At 42.3% G+C, this 17,203-nt stretch overlaps 1 protein-coding gene across 1 annotated transcript in view; it reads right to left on the reverse strand.

Annotated features, from left to right (window-relative positions):
* Positions 1–17,203, reverse strand: part of CERS6 (ceramide synthase 6) — a 210,566-nt gene that overhangs the window by 18,375 nt on the left and 174,988 nt on the right. The window contains exons 7-8 of the mRNA XM_039494876.1: positions 14,907–15,035; positions 6,927–7,033 (exon numbers count right to left, since the gene is read on the reverse strand). Of these exons, the coding sequence (XP_039350810.1) occupies positions 6,927–7,033; positions 14,907–15,035 (236 nt within the window). The remainder of the gene's footprint in view (positions 1–6,926; positions 7,034–14,906; positions 15,036–17,203) is intronic.

Consider the following 17,203-nt stretch of genomic DNA (forward strand, 5'->3'; position numbering starts at 1 on the left):
TTTGTATTTTAGAAAAGACACTATTCAAAATAATAACAACCACCCCAAAGCCTCAAGAACACTGATTGAACAATCTGTCCCTGCCAATAGAATGTGTTATTGAAGCCACAGGGAACAATCTGTATGAACCAAAATTGAGGATAAGAAGGATTGACTTTGATAAGTCTGATGATACCTTTTTATTTAAATTTTGCTTGTTATGATACCACGAAAATCCAAAACCAGAAACACTGAGCAAATGCCACTGGTTGTTATTTACATTACAACCTTTCACTGGTGAATGACATTTTTAACATTTGCATTGGTGAGTTTGCAAAGCTGGCTTAGGGCTAGGCTAACACTGCTGAGGCTCAGTTCTGCTTCAGACAGTATTTGAAGCTTTGGGTTCTCAAGAACCATAAACAAGTCAAAGGGATAAAATAACCAGCCTCCGTTAAGGACAGCATAAGCTTACACTTCATCAGAAGCAGATAGGATGACAATGTTACATCTCCTCTGCTAAAGGATATAAACAAGGGTTTATTCAAGGGAGAAGATTCAAGGTGAGTTATTTATTTAATTCACCGAGCCTCTTTTTTATCTTATACATCAATAGTTTATTACTTCCTCGAATTTATTCATTATTCAAAATGATTTGCCAAGTTTCCTTCAAATAATTATTGGCCAATGGCTGGTTCATTAACTGTTTGTTGTGACTACAAAATATCTGAAATTCAAGCAGCATTACTTAGTTTTGATCATTAGTCCTAAGTCCAAGCTCTAGTGCTATTGTTTCTGCTCCTTGAGAGAATGAGTAACTCTGTAAATCAAGTTCCTGGTATGAAAATTGTTAATTAGTCATTCAAAATCTGCTGCCTGAAAATACAGAATAGTTTGCAGGGTTGTTGTAGCTGTGTTGGACCCAGGATATTAGAGAGACAAGGTGGGCAAAGTAATATCTTCTACTGGACTAAGCTTGAAAGCTTGTCTCTCTCAGCAATAGAAGTTGGTCCAATGAAAGATATTACCTCAGTTACCTTTTATCTCTCTAATAGGACCAACACGGCTACTAATTTCTCCAATTTGTCCACATCTTTCCTGAAATGTGGCACCTAGAACTGGACACAATAATCCAGTCCTGCTTACAACACTCGTGCTAATACATCCCAGAATAATTACTTTTTTTGTAGTAATGTTACTTTGTTGACTCAAATCTGAGTCAACAATGTAACATTGTGCTCCACTATGACCCCCAGATCCCAGTCTGCAGTACTCCTTCCTAGGCAGTCATTTCCCATTTTGTAAGTGTGCAACTGACCTTTCCTAAGAGGAGTACTTTGCATTTGTCCCTATTGATTTTCATTCTAATTACAATTTCTTCAGTTTGTCCAAATCATTTTGAATTTTAATCCTATCCTCCAAAGCACTTGCAACCCCTCCCAGCTTGGTATCATCCACAAACTTTATAAGTGTACTCTCCATGCCATTATTAAAACATTGATGAAGATATTGAACAGAACTAGACCCAGAACTGATCCCTGCAGGATCCCACTGGATATGCGCTTCCAGCTTGACTGTGAACCATGGATAACTACTCTCTGGGAATGGTTTTCCAACCAGTTATGCACCCACCTGATAGTAGCTCCATCAGGTTGTATTTCCCTAATTTGTTTATGAGAAGGTCATGCGAGACAGTATCAAAAGCCCTATTACAGTCAAATTATACCACATCTACTGCTTCCCTTCTATCCACAAAGCTTGTGACCCTGTCAAAGAAAACTATTAGGTTGGTTTGACATGATTTGTTCTTGACAAATTATATTACATACCATGTAACATTTCTAAAGTTCTGTGCTATTATTAATTAGTTATATGCTGCCACCAGTGAACTATGAGCTTTACAGTCAGATATTAAGACAGAGGTCGCTGCCCTAAAAAGCTTGCAGTTTAGATTGGCAACATAGATGAGGAGGTAGAATGAGAAGATAGAAACACTGAAGGGGAGAGGACACTGAGAAGCTAGGAACACAGTGCGATTGAGTGGTGATGTTAGACAAGTCTTGGTGGTTACACAGCATTTGCATGGATTTTGTTTTGCCTTTTTTTGGTGGGGGGGGGAGAGGGAAGGGTAAAAAAGTAAAGATTTTCAGTCACCTAGTTCAGCTGTTTTCAGCCTGTGGCCCCTGGACCACTGGTGGTCTGCAGAGAAGTGGCTGGGCACATGGTGCTGGCTCTCCTCCTATCAGGAGGCCTGTTGAAGCAGCTGTAATCAAGAAGAAGGAGGCAGCTTTGATGCAGCTAGTAGGAACTACTCTACATGAGAGGAAACCGAAGCAGTCCCCATGGACCAGTGAAACTGAAGTTGCCTGCAGCAGTGGAACGCTTGGGGACACGGGCCATGCAGTATATCCAGGAGTGGAGGAAGACAGAGATTGATGCCTGGGCAGCATGTGCAGGGGAGAAGGGGACGAGGCAAAGGAAGACAGGAAGGGGGGGCATGCACAAAGAAGGAAAGGGGAAAAGAATAGATGGAAGGGGAAGATGAAATTAAGAGTAAAATTGACAGTGGGATTAACTTTTTCAAACGAGACAAACACTTATCACATTAAATACACCCAAAATAAACAGATCAGATTTGTAACATTACTATGCCATGTAAAGAATTGCTAGTTACCTCTGGAATGTTATGTGATTACAAACGGATCCTGGAGACACCCTCTCTATTAAAATGTTGCCCATGATGTGAAAAAGTTTGGGTACCATTGGCCTAACAGTAAAAGATTTTCTACGGCATACACTCCTGTCAGGTATGAATTAATTAATCCACAACATACTCCTGTAAGGTATGCAAATATCTCATTTTACTGATGGGGAAACTCACACCACAAAGAAATTAATCTTCAACAGAATGCCTCCATTCTGCTCATGCAGTGATTAGCTTTGGCACCAGTTAGTTGATTTTGGATTAAGCGGATGTGCCAAACTTTATCTGAATCATTTAACCTTGGTCGGCTATATTTCTCCCGGGAAAGCTAACATAACAATATAATTTGAGAGTAGAAAAAAGAAGAGCTTCAACCTACTTAATTTAATTTAAAAACATTCATAAGACCCTTTACTGATTAAATTTTGTATTTTGAGAACATTATTTTGTACACTGTCATTGGAATAGAAAGAAAAGAGCACTTTAAATTACTCCTGGGTTAACGTGATAGCCCGTTTGTTAAATAAATATAACGAGGCTTCAGTGCAAGTGAGCAATGTAATATTATGTTGAGAGCATTATGCAGAATTATCTAGAATTTAAAGCAGCACTATTATAGTTGAGAAGCTGAAAATGTGTACGTTTGACTTCATCTATCTGGTAGCAAAGTGGCTCTAAACTTTTCCCTCCCTCTTTAAGCAATGCTTTATGTAAATGCTAAAAACCTACATTTTGCAGCAAATGCTGAATCACTTTCCATGGGCATGCAAAGCCTGTAATGCATCAGAACCAGTATCTAAATTTGGACCTATCCTACAATGGTTATAACCGGAAAGGAAATAGTTTTCAGATTTTCAATACATTTATTAATACTATCTCTCTGGTAGTGGTAAATTAGAATGAACCCAAACAATAGTTACTGATTAGACAGGACCTACATTATATTGCTTTATCATCTGCTTCCATCCCACTGGCTAGTCAGCAGAGAGAATATGAGTTTATTGATAGTTCCAGTTCTATCCACCATCAATAATACTGTGCCTTCCCAGACTAGAGCAACTCCTGGCATATTTTTAAAATGGCTTTTAAATAAAATGACAACAACAACATGATCACGGGGGGGAAAGCTGATTACACTACTGTCAGGACCGGCTCTACAGTTTTCACTGCCCCAAGCAGCGCACCGAATTGCCACTGCGGGGGGTGGGGGCAGTCCATGTACCCTTAGGGTGGCAGGTGTGTTTCCGCAGCAGCAGCAATTCGGCGGCAGCTTCTATGTTTAGCTGAAGCCGCGGCAGACAGCTAAATATAAAAGCTGCTGCCAAATTGCCGCCACCGCGGAAACGCACGTGCCACCCTATGGGCACACGGACTGCTCCCGCCGTCCGCGGCGGCAATTCGGCGCGCTGCTGGGGCAAAACAACAGGGACTGCCGCCCCTTGAAGATTGCCGCCCCAAGCACCAGCTTGGAATGCTTGTGCCTGGAGCCGGCCCTGACTACTGTAAAAGCAGCATGTTTTGCTGGCTCTTCCCTCCTTGCATCTTGCCATGCCCTGTGCTGCAGTCTGCTGCCCTCTTTAACCTACATTATATTGTATAAAGTAGCACACAGGAGTTGCTTGTGGCTTTGCAGTGAAGGAGGATGCTACCATAGAGTCACCTTCCCTCCTCCCCTCGCCCCCTAATTGTCACACTTTTTCTTCCTACTGAGCTGGGGCTTAGGTCTTTGCTTCTACAGACCTGGATTGGAATAAGGCTTTGATCAAACGTGAGATGACGCTGTTCTCATTTTAGGCATAAAAGGATATTGGTGCACACTGCAAACCACTGCACAAAATGGTAAGAATGTAAATCTGTGCTCAGACTGTTTTTGACATTTGCTAGACAATGTAACACTACATTGGTAATCTCTAACTCTAGAATGTGGTGCCTAATAGCAGGGCGGGTGTGGTCAAACAGAGGGAGTTGGGTAGGAAAACATACACAAAACTTCTGTTTGTATTATGCCTGGCTCTCACCAGTTATGTCAGGTCTTTAATTTAACTGTGAACTATAAAAGGCTGCCTTATGATTAACATGAGAAGCGCATCAATAATTTCAGTTTTTTCCTTAGACTTTGCTGTATAGTATGACATTTGGCTGGAGTGCTCCAGAGAAATTTGTGTGTGAGGCTTCATTTCCTGGTCTTCAACCCAGATTGTAAACACTTCAGGCTAACTCCTGCACTCCCAAACACTTGACTTGAGTGGGCTTGCACGGAGGTAAAGTAGAAGCAGAATTGCACCCTTCTTATTTTCACATGCCTTGAGAAAAACATACTCTGAGTAGCTACTTTCAGTTGAGAGAAAACTAATGAACTCCCCTGAATTTGTGGACTTTAGTGACTACTTGGAAAAGAGCTTTGGGTGAGATCAATCTTGATCTCACTCAAAGCAAGCACATAGCAGTGCTCTGGTAAATGTTGGTGTTTGAAAAGCATAACAGACAGACATCTAAAGCTGGCATTCTCCCCTTGGCTTTTCAAATACCATAGAGCAGGGTTTAAAGTGTTATTAAAGAGCTAGAGTGATGGCTAAACAAACTAGACAGCTATCTACTCAAGGAGTGTAAATCTGTTATTCCTTTAAGAACATTACAGGCAAAGCAGGAAATCACGCAGAGGAAAATGCACTTGATTTCCATCTGGAGCAGTACAAAGACCTATCCTGTGTTCAAACTGAACCTTACCATGGACAAACCCCCATAGCCACAGTCGTCTGTGGTGTATCTCTTTTGGTGGAATTTGGCTCTCACTGTTTCCCCAATTTAAAAAGATATATGGGAGGAAGAAACCATATGGAAAATGCTGGCTCTGCTGTACATCTCGTAGCACACAGGTGGGAGAAATCTGTGTACTCCAGCTAGTGAAGTTTAATGTGACTAAGAAACCTTTGGTGGCAGAAGGTGAAAAAGGTCATTTTAAAAAATAAGTCCATCCCATCCTCAAAAATGTACTGAAGGCTTTAACACAGAGTTTGGGTTTCTATTGGGTTTGTTTTTTAATTCTCTGGGGTTATTGAATTCATGGGGATTCTTTGGCTCGGAGCGCAGTCGTCAGCACAGCACCTCTGGACTCTCTGAGCACTAGGGGAATCTTTTGCATTTCACAGCTGATGAGATGACTCCCAAAAGGTAACTTGACTTTATCCAGGCTTCATATTAACAAGCCCCCAAAGAGATCTCATTTTACTGGATTGGGAAAGGATCTGGGGTGAGGCGTATGTGTGTAAGTCAACTACATGTGTGATTAAGTAATGGGCTTTTTGTGGCTGTTTCTCTCTGCAGGATCACTAAGAATTTCTGCTTACCATAGCATCCTGGCATTAACAGTACTCTCCAAACACAATGGACAAAACTGTTATTCCACTATATCCCCGAACTATCCTGCCTGACAGGATTAGTTTTGTTTCTGGAACACTGATTAAGAGTGTGGGGTCATGAATGCAGTGAGGTCATGTTGGAACTGTCTCACCAACTCTTCTCAAAGGCAGGATGCTCACTTTATAATGGGGCTGCTCCTTTCATGCGCACAAGTGTGAGACGGTATTTCATACTGAAGCTTTAAAGAAATCTAGAAAGGACTCTCCCTTGGGACACAGCAGTGCTACTTCCTCATTAGACAGAGGGTTTGCTATTGAGAAGTGAAAAGTTTCCGCCCTTCCCAGAGCACATACATTGCTTCCACAGCATATATACTGCTTCGCAGCTGCTTTAGGAAAAAAGAGAGGCACGGGGCACTACAATCCTGCATGGCAGCAGCACTGCCATCAGGCCAGATTCCTACTTCACTTGTTTTCTGTGTTTTTCCTAAGACAATGAAAGTGGTAAAGCATGTGCTGAAAGCCAACTAGCTCCAACCTCACCTATTGGTCTCTGCTTTCAGCACCTAATTCTTGGCCGCCTACCCTACAAAGGCAGCTGCACACTTACCTGCGGACGTCTTGTCTCCAGCCCATTTCTGCTTTAAAACCAGCTCAGACTCTGCCCCCTAACCTTTACTATTTAATGAATGTTGACCGCCATGGTACTCTTTAGCAGTAACCAGCTAGGATCTTATCTAGTAAGGGCATCTAGTTATCTCTGAAACTTTTCTTTAATGTTTGTGAGATATAGGCCAGTAGACACAGCTGGCACTCTACTGTAATGCATTTATTTCCAAACGAGTCTAGGCCAAGTACCTGAGGAAAGGGGCATGCTTACTCACCACAAAGGATATATGCCAAGCCTACTGATGATGAAGACAATGGCAAACATAAGGAACAGGAGGTCACTCAGTTTTTGACACTTGCAATAGTTTGCCATTTTGGCAGCCTGCAAAAGAGAGGAATGAAGAGTGTTTACTCCAGTTATGATAACAACTGCAAAAGTCTTACACTGTGCATGAGCTGCGATGAGCAATTAAAATGCAAAGGAGCCAAATTTCGACCAAATACATCAAGATTCACATTGTTCTGCTATACAGTGACCTTGCTTCCTTTTTGCCCTGGAGTTGGTCAATTTCTTCAATAAGAAAATCCAGCAAGAGTTGCCTCTCACCTCTACCCATTCCCACCCAACTGTTTCTCCCGCATCATTCCAGTTCCAGACTCTCAGGTATAATTTGTAATCAAGGGATTAGAAATGTCCTCAGGCATCTCCCTCTGCTCCTTTCGCTCAGCTTTAAAGTACATTACTGTTTTCCCAGCCTAATGAAACACCCCACCGCCTCCCGACTGCACTTTCTTCTTCAGCTACTGCTCATCTCCCTCCTCCCCTGTGGTCTCCAACCTCCTTGGGCCTACTGTCTATAAACATTGCCTCAATGTCTTCATTTCTAACTCTCTCTTGAATTCCCAGCCCTCTCCACTACCAGAGACCGCTCTGAAGGTACTCAGAACCTTCTCCTGGCCATGCATAAGGACCTCTTCTCTGTACTTTTCCACCTTGAACTCTCTGCTGTTTTTGACTTGGCCTATCACTCCTTCCTGTTCCCTCCATTCCTCACACTCAGTTTTCATGACTGTATTCTTTTAGATATCACTGCACTTCTGATTGCTCTTGCACCAACACTTGATTGCTGCTCTTCTTCCCATCTCCTGGGGTCTCCTGCATCAAAACTGAGCTCCCCTCCAATCCATAAAAAAGCACTTCTTCTAAAAGCAATCATCCTTGTCCAATACTCAGACCATGTCCCTCCCCACCTCAAATCCCCTCACTGGCTTCCTTTTCCCCTCTGCATCAGAGACAAGCTTCTTGTTCTCCATATGAAGGCCCTGTACTCCACCACCACTGCCTTAATCCCAGCTCTCATTTCCTCCTACTTCTCTCCTGCTGCTTTTGCTTCTTGCAACTTGCTGTTCTACACATCCCTTTAGCATGCTTTCCCATTCGTCTTTGTGCATTCTTTTATGCTGGCTCGTAAGCCTGGAACTCCCTCCTTTTCCCTGTGTACCAAACAACCACTTCTTCATTCAAACCCCTCTTTAAAATACTTTTCTTCCCTGAAGCTCATCAACATTGATCCCACAAAGAGAAAGAAGTGTGTGTATAAATGTATATAAAGATACCCGCATTGTTTTGAGATTGTTCATGTAGCTGAACAAGATGGCCTATTTTAGAATGCATGCTTCTTGAGGAAGGGACAATCTCTTTGTCTACACTTTGAAATGCCCAGACTGATGCCCCCTAAAAGAATGATAATAATAGTGCATCAAGAGTCTGATTCAATGCCAACTTTAATTAGCAGGAGACTTTTCATTGGCTTCTATGGGCATTGCATCAGACTCCTACACGTCTAAAGATGCGTAAGGCTTAGGCTTATTAACATAGCAATAATAGTGAGAAAAACTACCATGTGTACTGACTTAAAACCCTGCACAGAATGCAGAAATAAATTCAGATAATTTCTTGAAAGGGTGAGAAAGGCAGCACTGCTGCATTACATATGACCTTGTTAGCATCATGACACTGAACCTGAAAAGTGTGAAACAGTCACATTAAACAAACACCAGAGTTCAAATTCTGAGACAACCCTGAATAATCTGGTGTTTGCATAACTTCAGTGGTTTTTTTCATTTGTATTTATAATTTAAAGGTGATTTGCTGGCTTGCAGAAAACAAACTAGGAAACTTAAGGAATACTGATAGTCTACCAGTGTAGACTAAAATAAGGCTTCAATGCTACCTAAAGACACCTACAAATTCATTCACATCTGCTATTCAAAATAATATTTTCTGGCTGATCGTCAGATAAAAGAATGTTACCACTTTAGATATCAGCACATAAAGTAGAATTAGATTTACAGTTCAATGATTTTTAGACTGAAAGTCCAGCTAGGAAGGAAGGCCATAGCTCCCAGGCAGACTAGTATAGATTTTGGTTTCATGTACTTTTGTATTTATATTGCTGTACCCCCTTGTGCTGAGATCATGCCAGATTTCAAACTAAGCAGGGATCAGCTGAGTCAGTGCTTGGATGAAAAGTCTGCAGAAAGTGGCGAGGGTGATTTGTTAGACGGAATTTGTCCATCTGAGTCAGTAATGGGCAAAACAAAAAGTGGAAATGATATATGCTGCTGGAGGCACTTGCTTTTGGAAGTCAGTCACTTAAAACTAAGTTCCTGGGCACTTGTGGTCATTAACAATCCCATGACACTTTCCGTAAGAGTAGGCACAATTCAGGTAATTATATTCTCCTAAATTCCTCCTGCAGCTTCAATAGAGTGTATAAAGATTCTTCTTCACTTACTGTCCTAAAATTGTAAAACAGCTGCTGGTTTCTACACTAGTGATGATTGAGTTTCATATATAACTTATCTCCCAAGCCTGTTGTGAGATTTTTAAAAACCCTGGCTCTTTTTTAGAGGTACAATTTTATGAGTGTAAATGAGGGGTTACAGACATCTACCTAATTTAGAGTTCCTATCAATCAGGTAGCAAGCTCTCTACCTACCTTCACCTGTGCCAGTGAACATGCCATACAAGAGGACAGGTTTATAAAATCAGTCTTTCATGTTTGTAAAGCACTTAATGATTCTCAGATGAAAGAAGTGTAAGGGTTGTTATTAATAAGTTCTTACAGATGGGGCCCATGAACTATGTGGCAAACAGGACCTAAATCCTGCTTTCTGTCCATTCTGGTGCAGCAGCCCAGAAATTCTGTGGAAGCTTCTTTTCAATCAAAAAAACAAAACAAAAACAGTTTTAAAATGAATTAAATCTGAAAATAAATAATAGAAGCTGTGCAGTGGCTCTTTCCTGATTTATTCTGATATTTAATTCAATTTATTTACACTACCCAACCTCTCTGGGCTTTCATATGCCAAAGGATTTGCACTGACAACATGTAACTGTTGAGGGTGTCAGGAGACAAGCTGGAGGTTCTGGTAGGTGAGTACATGTTAGTTGGGGATTTTTGGCCCTGTGGTGAGGTGAGAGACAATTTGGGATCATGAGATAAAGACATTTGCTAGATGTTTCTGCTAAAATGATTGACAGTTAATATTCTGACATTTAAACTGTAATCTTTAGTCTTCAGACCTAACAACCCACTGAGATGAGTGGGGCAGTTCACACTTCTCAGAGCTATTGGGAGGGAGAGTTGGCTGGTGTGGAGGCTGCTTACAGCGCTGCAACTAGCTCCACACACACACAACAACTGCAACAGGCTGCAACTCTCTGGCTGCAGCGCTGGCTCTGCTCCCTGCTGCTTGGGCTGGTCTGCTTGCTGTGGCTGGTGATGCAGCGCTGCTGATGCTGTGGTGACACCACGCACGCCACACACATGGCCACATGGTATGTATTATCCCCAGATTTTTTTTTAACTAACTCTTTTTGTTTTGTTTTTTTTCTCTTTTTTGTTTTGTTTTGTCTTGTTTTGTTTTGCTGGGGGCTGCTTAAAAAAAAAAAAAAAAAAAAAAAAAACTGCTGTGAATGAGGCAGGCAGGAGGCAGAATGTCTACAGCTGTGTTTTGTTTGAAACAGCGGGGGAGGGGAGGAGGAGGGGGGAGGAGGTTGGAGCAGCTCTGCAGCTCTGCTGCAGCTTGCAGTTGCAAGTGAGTGAGGTGAGGGAGGAATGGAGAGGATCAGATTTTGCAGAGGCAGGAGCTGACATTTGCAAGGCTTTGCAAGGCAAGGCAGGGAGCACACACACACGACACACATCCAAAATCTCTTCTCTCTCTCTCTCCCTGTCTCCACACACCACCCCCCCCCCCCAAAAAAAACGTTGCTGCCTGCTGCCACTAGCTGGCTGGGATGCCCATGCAATGCACCCCTCCCAAGCTGCAATGCAATGCTGCAAATGTGGCTGCACTGTGTAGCTGGTGTGTGTGTGGCCACATACCAGCGCTTTCCCTACACAGCTGTACAAAGACAGCTGCAACTCCCAGCGCTGTACAGCTGTAAGTGTAGCCATACCCATTGTTTTAGACTTGGATTCTGCAGCACAATTCAGTGGCCAGGGTGACAATTCCATAGCACAGTTATGAGGCCTCTCTGAGTCATAGAACTCCTGAGGCCCTTGCTTTAAAAGTTCAAAATATAATTACGAGTTATCACAGAGCTTTTTATGATCCAAAATTATATACCATCAGTGTAGTTGCTATAGGCATGAGACACATGAGACACTTCACTCAGCAGTAGTTCTCACCCAGCCTGTGGATATTATAATAACAGAAGAAACTGTTTGGCCTGGACACAGAGTGTATCCCCTATTCTCTTTGAAAGGTGTCCTGGTAACTGTACTTCCTCTTACAGGGCAACCAGAATTTGACAGAAAAGGGTACAGTTTAACATGTCACCTAAAGGATGATACCATCTATGTAGAGCAGTATAAAACTAACAACTTTGAAATGTGTCCCAAAATGGAAAGTTTCATGGTACAATATTCATGAATTTGAGCAAAGCAAGGGCATATTTTCAAAGGTATTTAAGTACTTAAAAATGCAGATAGATGCCTAGTAGGATTTTCAAAAGCACTTAAACAGGTTAGGCAACCTACCTTCCACTGGCAAGTTAGATGCCTAACTCCTAATGAAATCAAGTTAGGCACCTAATGTGTTCAGGCACTTCTGAAAATCCCACTAGATGCCTAAGTACCTTTGAAAATCTGGCTTGAAATGTCCACATGTCCACCTATGTGAACAGCATTTTGCAGTGAAAGTGTCAAAAACTCTTCCACACTCAGACAAATTTTTCTTTCGGGCATACACTATTATGAATTTGTCCCTAACAGGAAGCTAGCAGTTTTTGCAACCAAAATAAAATGTTGTGGCAAAACAGCCTGTGGAAACTGCTTTTCATTTCTACATAATATCAGAGGTGAAAATAGCAAATGCTTTGCTGACCCAACAAGGCAAAACCGTATACCAACTTTTCCTCTGGTGAGATTTACTTTCCCTTAGTACTGCTTTGTAGTCAGCAGCCATTATCAGTTCAAGTTCACTGGTAAGGAATTGGAATAATGACCTTCAGGTGTAGAAGAAAGAACGATACCAACTCAGTCATACTGACACTTGTGACAAATGCTTTTCTGGTGTTAAGAATGGTTCTCTTCCCTCATATTTTAGGTTGGCTTTTATTTATTATTTTCATTAAATAATAGCGGTTCAAAGAAACAAATAAACAAACCCCAGCATTTTTGCTGAACTTCTTGTGTCTGTCATGCCAGGATATCAGCAAATTCTATTTAATTGTCTTAGAAAGATTAGTAGTGACTGAAATATACAATCAAGCAAACAAACAAACAAAAATCCCAAACAAACAAAAAAAACCACCTCTGTTTCCCTTTAGGTTATAGTTTTTATCAGTTGAACAGTATAGTATATAGATATTTTTTAAATCTACCTTTCAAGTCTTTGGGTGATCTCCAATAGATTGTATGCTGCCCAGAGCCTTGGTGGCTCTGAAACAAACAAGCCCTTTCAAAAGTGGCTTTTTGTGGTAAGGGTAAGAGAAGTGGAATCAGTGCTGGTGAATTCATGGTGATCCATAAACATTTCTAACTTACACGGCTGGATTCTCCACTGCCTTTCACCTTGTGTAGTCCAGTACACTGATACAAAATAAATTAACAACACTACCAAACCAAAACCAGCAGTTTAGACCCACTTTGTACTCACCTCACACAGGTATAGATAACTTCACAAGGTGTTAGGCAGTGGAGAATCTGGCTCACAGTGTGGAGGTCAAGACAGTCTTGTTTTATAAAAGCAGTTGCAACTATCCTGTTATAAAATATCATTTTAGATAAATAAATGCTAAGGCTTTGATCCTGACTTGCAACCCAGGCACCTCATGAGTGTGGGTTCAAAGGTGGCTTTAAACCTCTTTTGTGATCTTCTCACCCACAGTGCATACTGATGCAGGTCCAAATCCTGGCATAAATTAGAGCAGCCTGAGAGCCGACATTCACAGTGGTTGCCCACAGCTCTAAGGGTCTGTCTACACAGCAATTTAAGTCCGGGTCTGAGCCCGGGCTCAAGCCAACCCCCCATTTCATCCACACTGCAGATGTGCTAACCTAGGGCTCAGACACAAAGCGCCAGGACCCTGCAGATCTAGAGGGTTTGAGCCCATGTTAAGCTGGGACGTAGGGTTCGAGCCCTATTACTTTCCTGTGTACATGTGGCCCTGGCTTGACTCGGGCACCAGAAGTCCTCCGGATGCAGCCCAGAGTTCCTGGTGGCAGAGGAGCAGCGCTGCAGGCAGCCAGAAGCTCCATTATTGCCTGGCTGAGCACACTCCCACTTCCTGCTCTGGCTCCTCCTCACTGCTGTGCAGAGCTAGCCCAGAACAGGGAGCAAAGCTGACAGGTGGGAGGAAGTTCCCAGGATGTTGGGAGTCATCCCTCCCCAAGCTGTGCCGAGCTGAGGGCTTGGCCACTTCCCCTCCCTGCAGGGTGGCACTTACTCCCAGGCCCTCCTGCCCTTCCTGGGGCTGCGTGTGCAGGGGTGCCCGGGCAGCGTGCACTGTGAGGGCAGTGAGTGGAAGCCAGCCCCAAAACTTTCTCACAGCCTCCCAGGGATCCCTTATCTCTGCCTCCTGGGGTGCAGTGGGGGCAAAGATAAGGGATCCCCAGGGGATGCTGGAGCACACTGCATCCCAAGCCCTGGGATTGCAGTTCACTCTGCCACAGCGGGGAGCAGCCAGGCTCTGTGTGTGTGTGTGTCCTCTGAAACCTATGTTTTATGTCAAACTTCAAAATAAAACAGACAAATATAAATAAAAAAACAGCCAACCAAAACCACCGGCATTGAACATCCCAGTTTAAAAATTAAGAATCGCAAAGTTCCATTTTAATAGTTTGATGGCCCTGGAGTCTGATGTCCTAATTACCCTCAGAACAGGTGTACGTGGCATTTTCCTGCCACTGTGACTCAGCCTAGAGCTGGAGAGCCCAATTCTCAGCTTAGATGGCAGTTCAATATAAAGCCTTCTCAAACTGCAGCCATTCTACTGCGATGGCCACTAACGCAGCTAATTATGCTGTATGTACTCGTGTGCTCCTTATGGGCTCCCGAGTCCCATCAATACCTTCACCACAGTTAGGAAACAGGGTGGGTAGTAGAGTTTTCCCACAGTGCAACATATTCCTAGGGCCCAAGTGTCAACACTGGGGGAGGGGTGTGTGTGTTAAAAACTAATGTAGATGCTCAAGCCAAGAGTTTCCTGACACGGGCCAGCTGACTCGAGTCCCACCAATCCTAGGCTTACATTGCTGTGTAGACATAGCCTAAGGGACCATTACAGCAGCTGGAGATTATCTCAGGGAATTCTCAAAATGCATTGTTTTCCCTGACCGCACCCTTAACACTGATGGCTGGAAGGAAGGGGAGGCATAGGATCTGCTACAACAGCTCTATGCCACCTCAGGATTCCTCTACACTGGGGCAATCTCCCAGTGGCTAGATAAGCCAGCTTTAAGGCACAAAAAACATATAGTGTGTGATTTTTTTAAAATGTACATTATACTTTCAGCAAGAAAAAAAATATATTATTTTATGAAAGAGGTATGCTAATGATAATCATTGTTTTTATTTAGAATAGCTTCTGTTTTAGGAAAATACTTTTTTGTGCAGGCAACACAGGTAGGATTGTACCCTTCTGTCTGCTAGCTAACAGAACATAGCATACCCAGTACAATTAGTAGGGTTGATTGACTTTTTGTACAGGATAGATCCTGATGGCACATGAACAATCTCACCTCCAGCAAAATGTCAGCTGAATCATGAAGACACAAGGTCAGGGCTCCCACTCGTGTCAAATTGGTTACATATGAAAAGGATATCAAAGTGACTGTTACAATGTGATGCGTAAACATGATGCTGAAATCCTAGAATGGCAAAAGAAGAAAAAAAAACCAGTGAGATATTGTGTAGCAGGTTCAGCATCTTTACACAAACGGATGGGTGATTTTTAAAGTTTTAAACTCAGGATTAGAGATTACAATACTCAAAAACCTTGTATAATTATTTTAACTGAGTGCATGTTAAACCCACATAATTATGCATTTAATTTAAATTAAACAAAACAGTTATTGTATGTAGAGCAAATACAAATAGATTATTAAAAGTTATGTAGCATTTCCATTTCACAGTGAATAAATCTAATGAAGTAAAGCTTTTACAGCCAAAATTACTTATAAAAGGCATATGTGCATACCACTCAAATTACACCATTTCTCTTATGTCCTAGCCAGCTTACAACGTGCAAAACAATGCAACCCAAAATCACTCATGTACAAGAGCTCAGACACTGTTACAAGCTTTGCTTTGAGTGCACCTTCAGTAGATACAGAAACACAAACACATGTTTATACTGTATTAAAGGCCTCTCATAGACTGCGCCATGATACAGACCCTCAGATCTCTTAGCACTGAGGATCCCATTTCTAATATTTTTAAGACACTGCTTCTTCTCTCCCATCCCACATGCTGTCACAGGGTGAGGTAGCCCTTTAAAGGAATCCGCTGATGCTGTGATGCTAAGGCTCGGGTGACAGCTTGAAGATCAACTAGTCTTCTTAAGAGCCAGCTGCTGGTGAGAACTGCAGGAAGAAGGAAGGCTCCTACAGGAGGCTTGGGATCAGGGGATAGAACTCAGTTCTGTGACTCCCAGGTAGATGGCTGGTGGAGTGTAATCTGGCAAGCAGCAGGCTAGAGGAAAGGCTCACCTTGACTCCTAGGCAGATGGCCTAAGGACTGCAAAATCTGCGGGGAGTAGATAGGCTCCTGCAGAAGACCCCAGATCAGGGCAAAAGGACTTGACTGAGATGTTGAACTTGTTTAAATAAGTTTTATTTTGAGGAAATAAAAGGAACACCATGAAGAAGAGCACTGGAATTGTGTGGTGGGAGTGTGTTCTTTGGTGCATGGGCCGGTGAGACAGCCTGCAGGCTTACACATGCTAACACCAGTGTCAGTGAGAATGCAGGCACTTTTCAGATCTTGTCATCCCTCAAGTCTCCATGGATCTCTCAGGGACCTGGACCCCAATTTGCTCCAGTGGCCTGTATTTTGCCACCTCAACAAGTACAGCAGCTTCCAGTTCAGGCCAATAGTATATGCCCAGTTGTGATATGGATAGGTTCTAGCAGTGCCCCTCCCATTCTCAATTGCTCCATCTCTGGATTGAGAAGAAGAGAACATGAGTTGCAAAGGAGTCCACAGGTTAATATAGTAGGATAAACCACCTCTCCTCCTCCGCTTGGGAAGTTCTCCCTTTTTCTTTATAAAATTATAAATATTTTATTTCCTTTTCCAAACAACAAGCCCTAATTCTCCATTGCCCCCACCCTTGTGCCATTTATTATGCAAAGTGATTTTTTTCATTCATTTTTTACACAGGTAATGACCAGAGAGAGAAGAGGAGAGAGAGAATGGCCCATATAACAGAACAGAAAACAGAACCCAAGGAGCCTGATTCTCATCACCTGCTCTGAAAAAACATCATGATGTTGGCTCATATGGAAGCAATGACATCAGTGCTAGCCTTTGCTTTTTGTAGATTCCAGGCATAACTATGACTTCATTCCACTATTAATTGCAAGGAAAGCAAAGAGTGAAATATGACAAAACATTGTCCCTTTGGGCATATGAATTTTGTTTGTACCTTACAGTACAAGTAGCATGTACAGAATGATGTAAAAAATCTGCAGCACATTCTTGCTTGAGAAGTCTCCCTAGTATTAACAATGAGAGGATACCACTCCCCACTCTCCACTTTACTGGAAAATATTAACAAGTGCTCTGGATGTCACACCATCTAGAACTGGATATCACTAGCAAGTCCACCATGAGGCTAAAAAATAATGCTAAAACCAGACATTTCTGTTGTAGTTTGATAATTGTTTTGGGAGGAAGAGATACAAGCTTGAATTATTTATGGATTTTTTTCAAACAACATTATGGTCCCTGACATTAAGGCTGCTGACTGGAGCACAGTGCTATATATTTTGCAGTCATCTCAAAATACTGCCTTAATTTCAATTTCTTAAAACAA

This window comes from Mauremys reevesii, linkage group 11 (assembly GCF_016161935.1).
Source record: "Mauremys reevesii isolate NIE-2019 linkage group 11, ASM1616193v1, whole genome shotgun sequence".
Lineage (NCBI taxonomy): Eukaryota > Metazoa > Chordata > Testudines > Geoemydidae > Mauremys > Mauremys reevesii.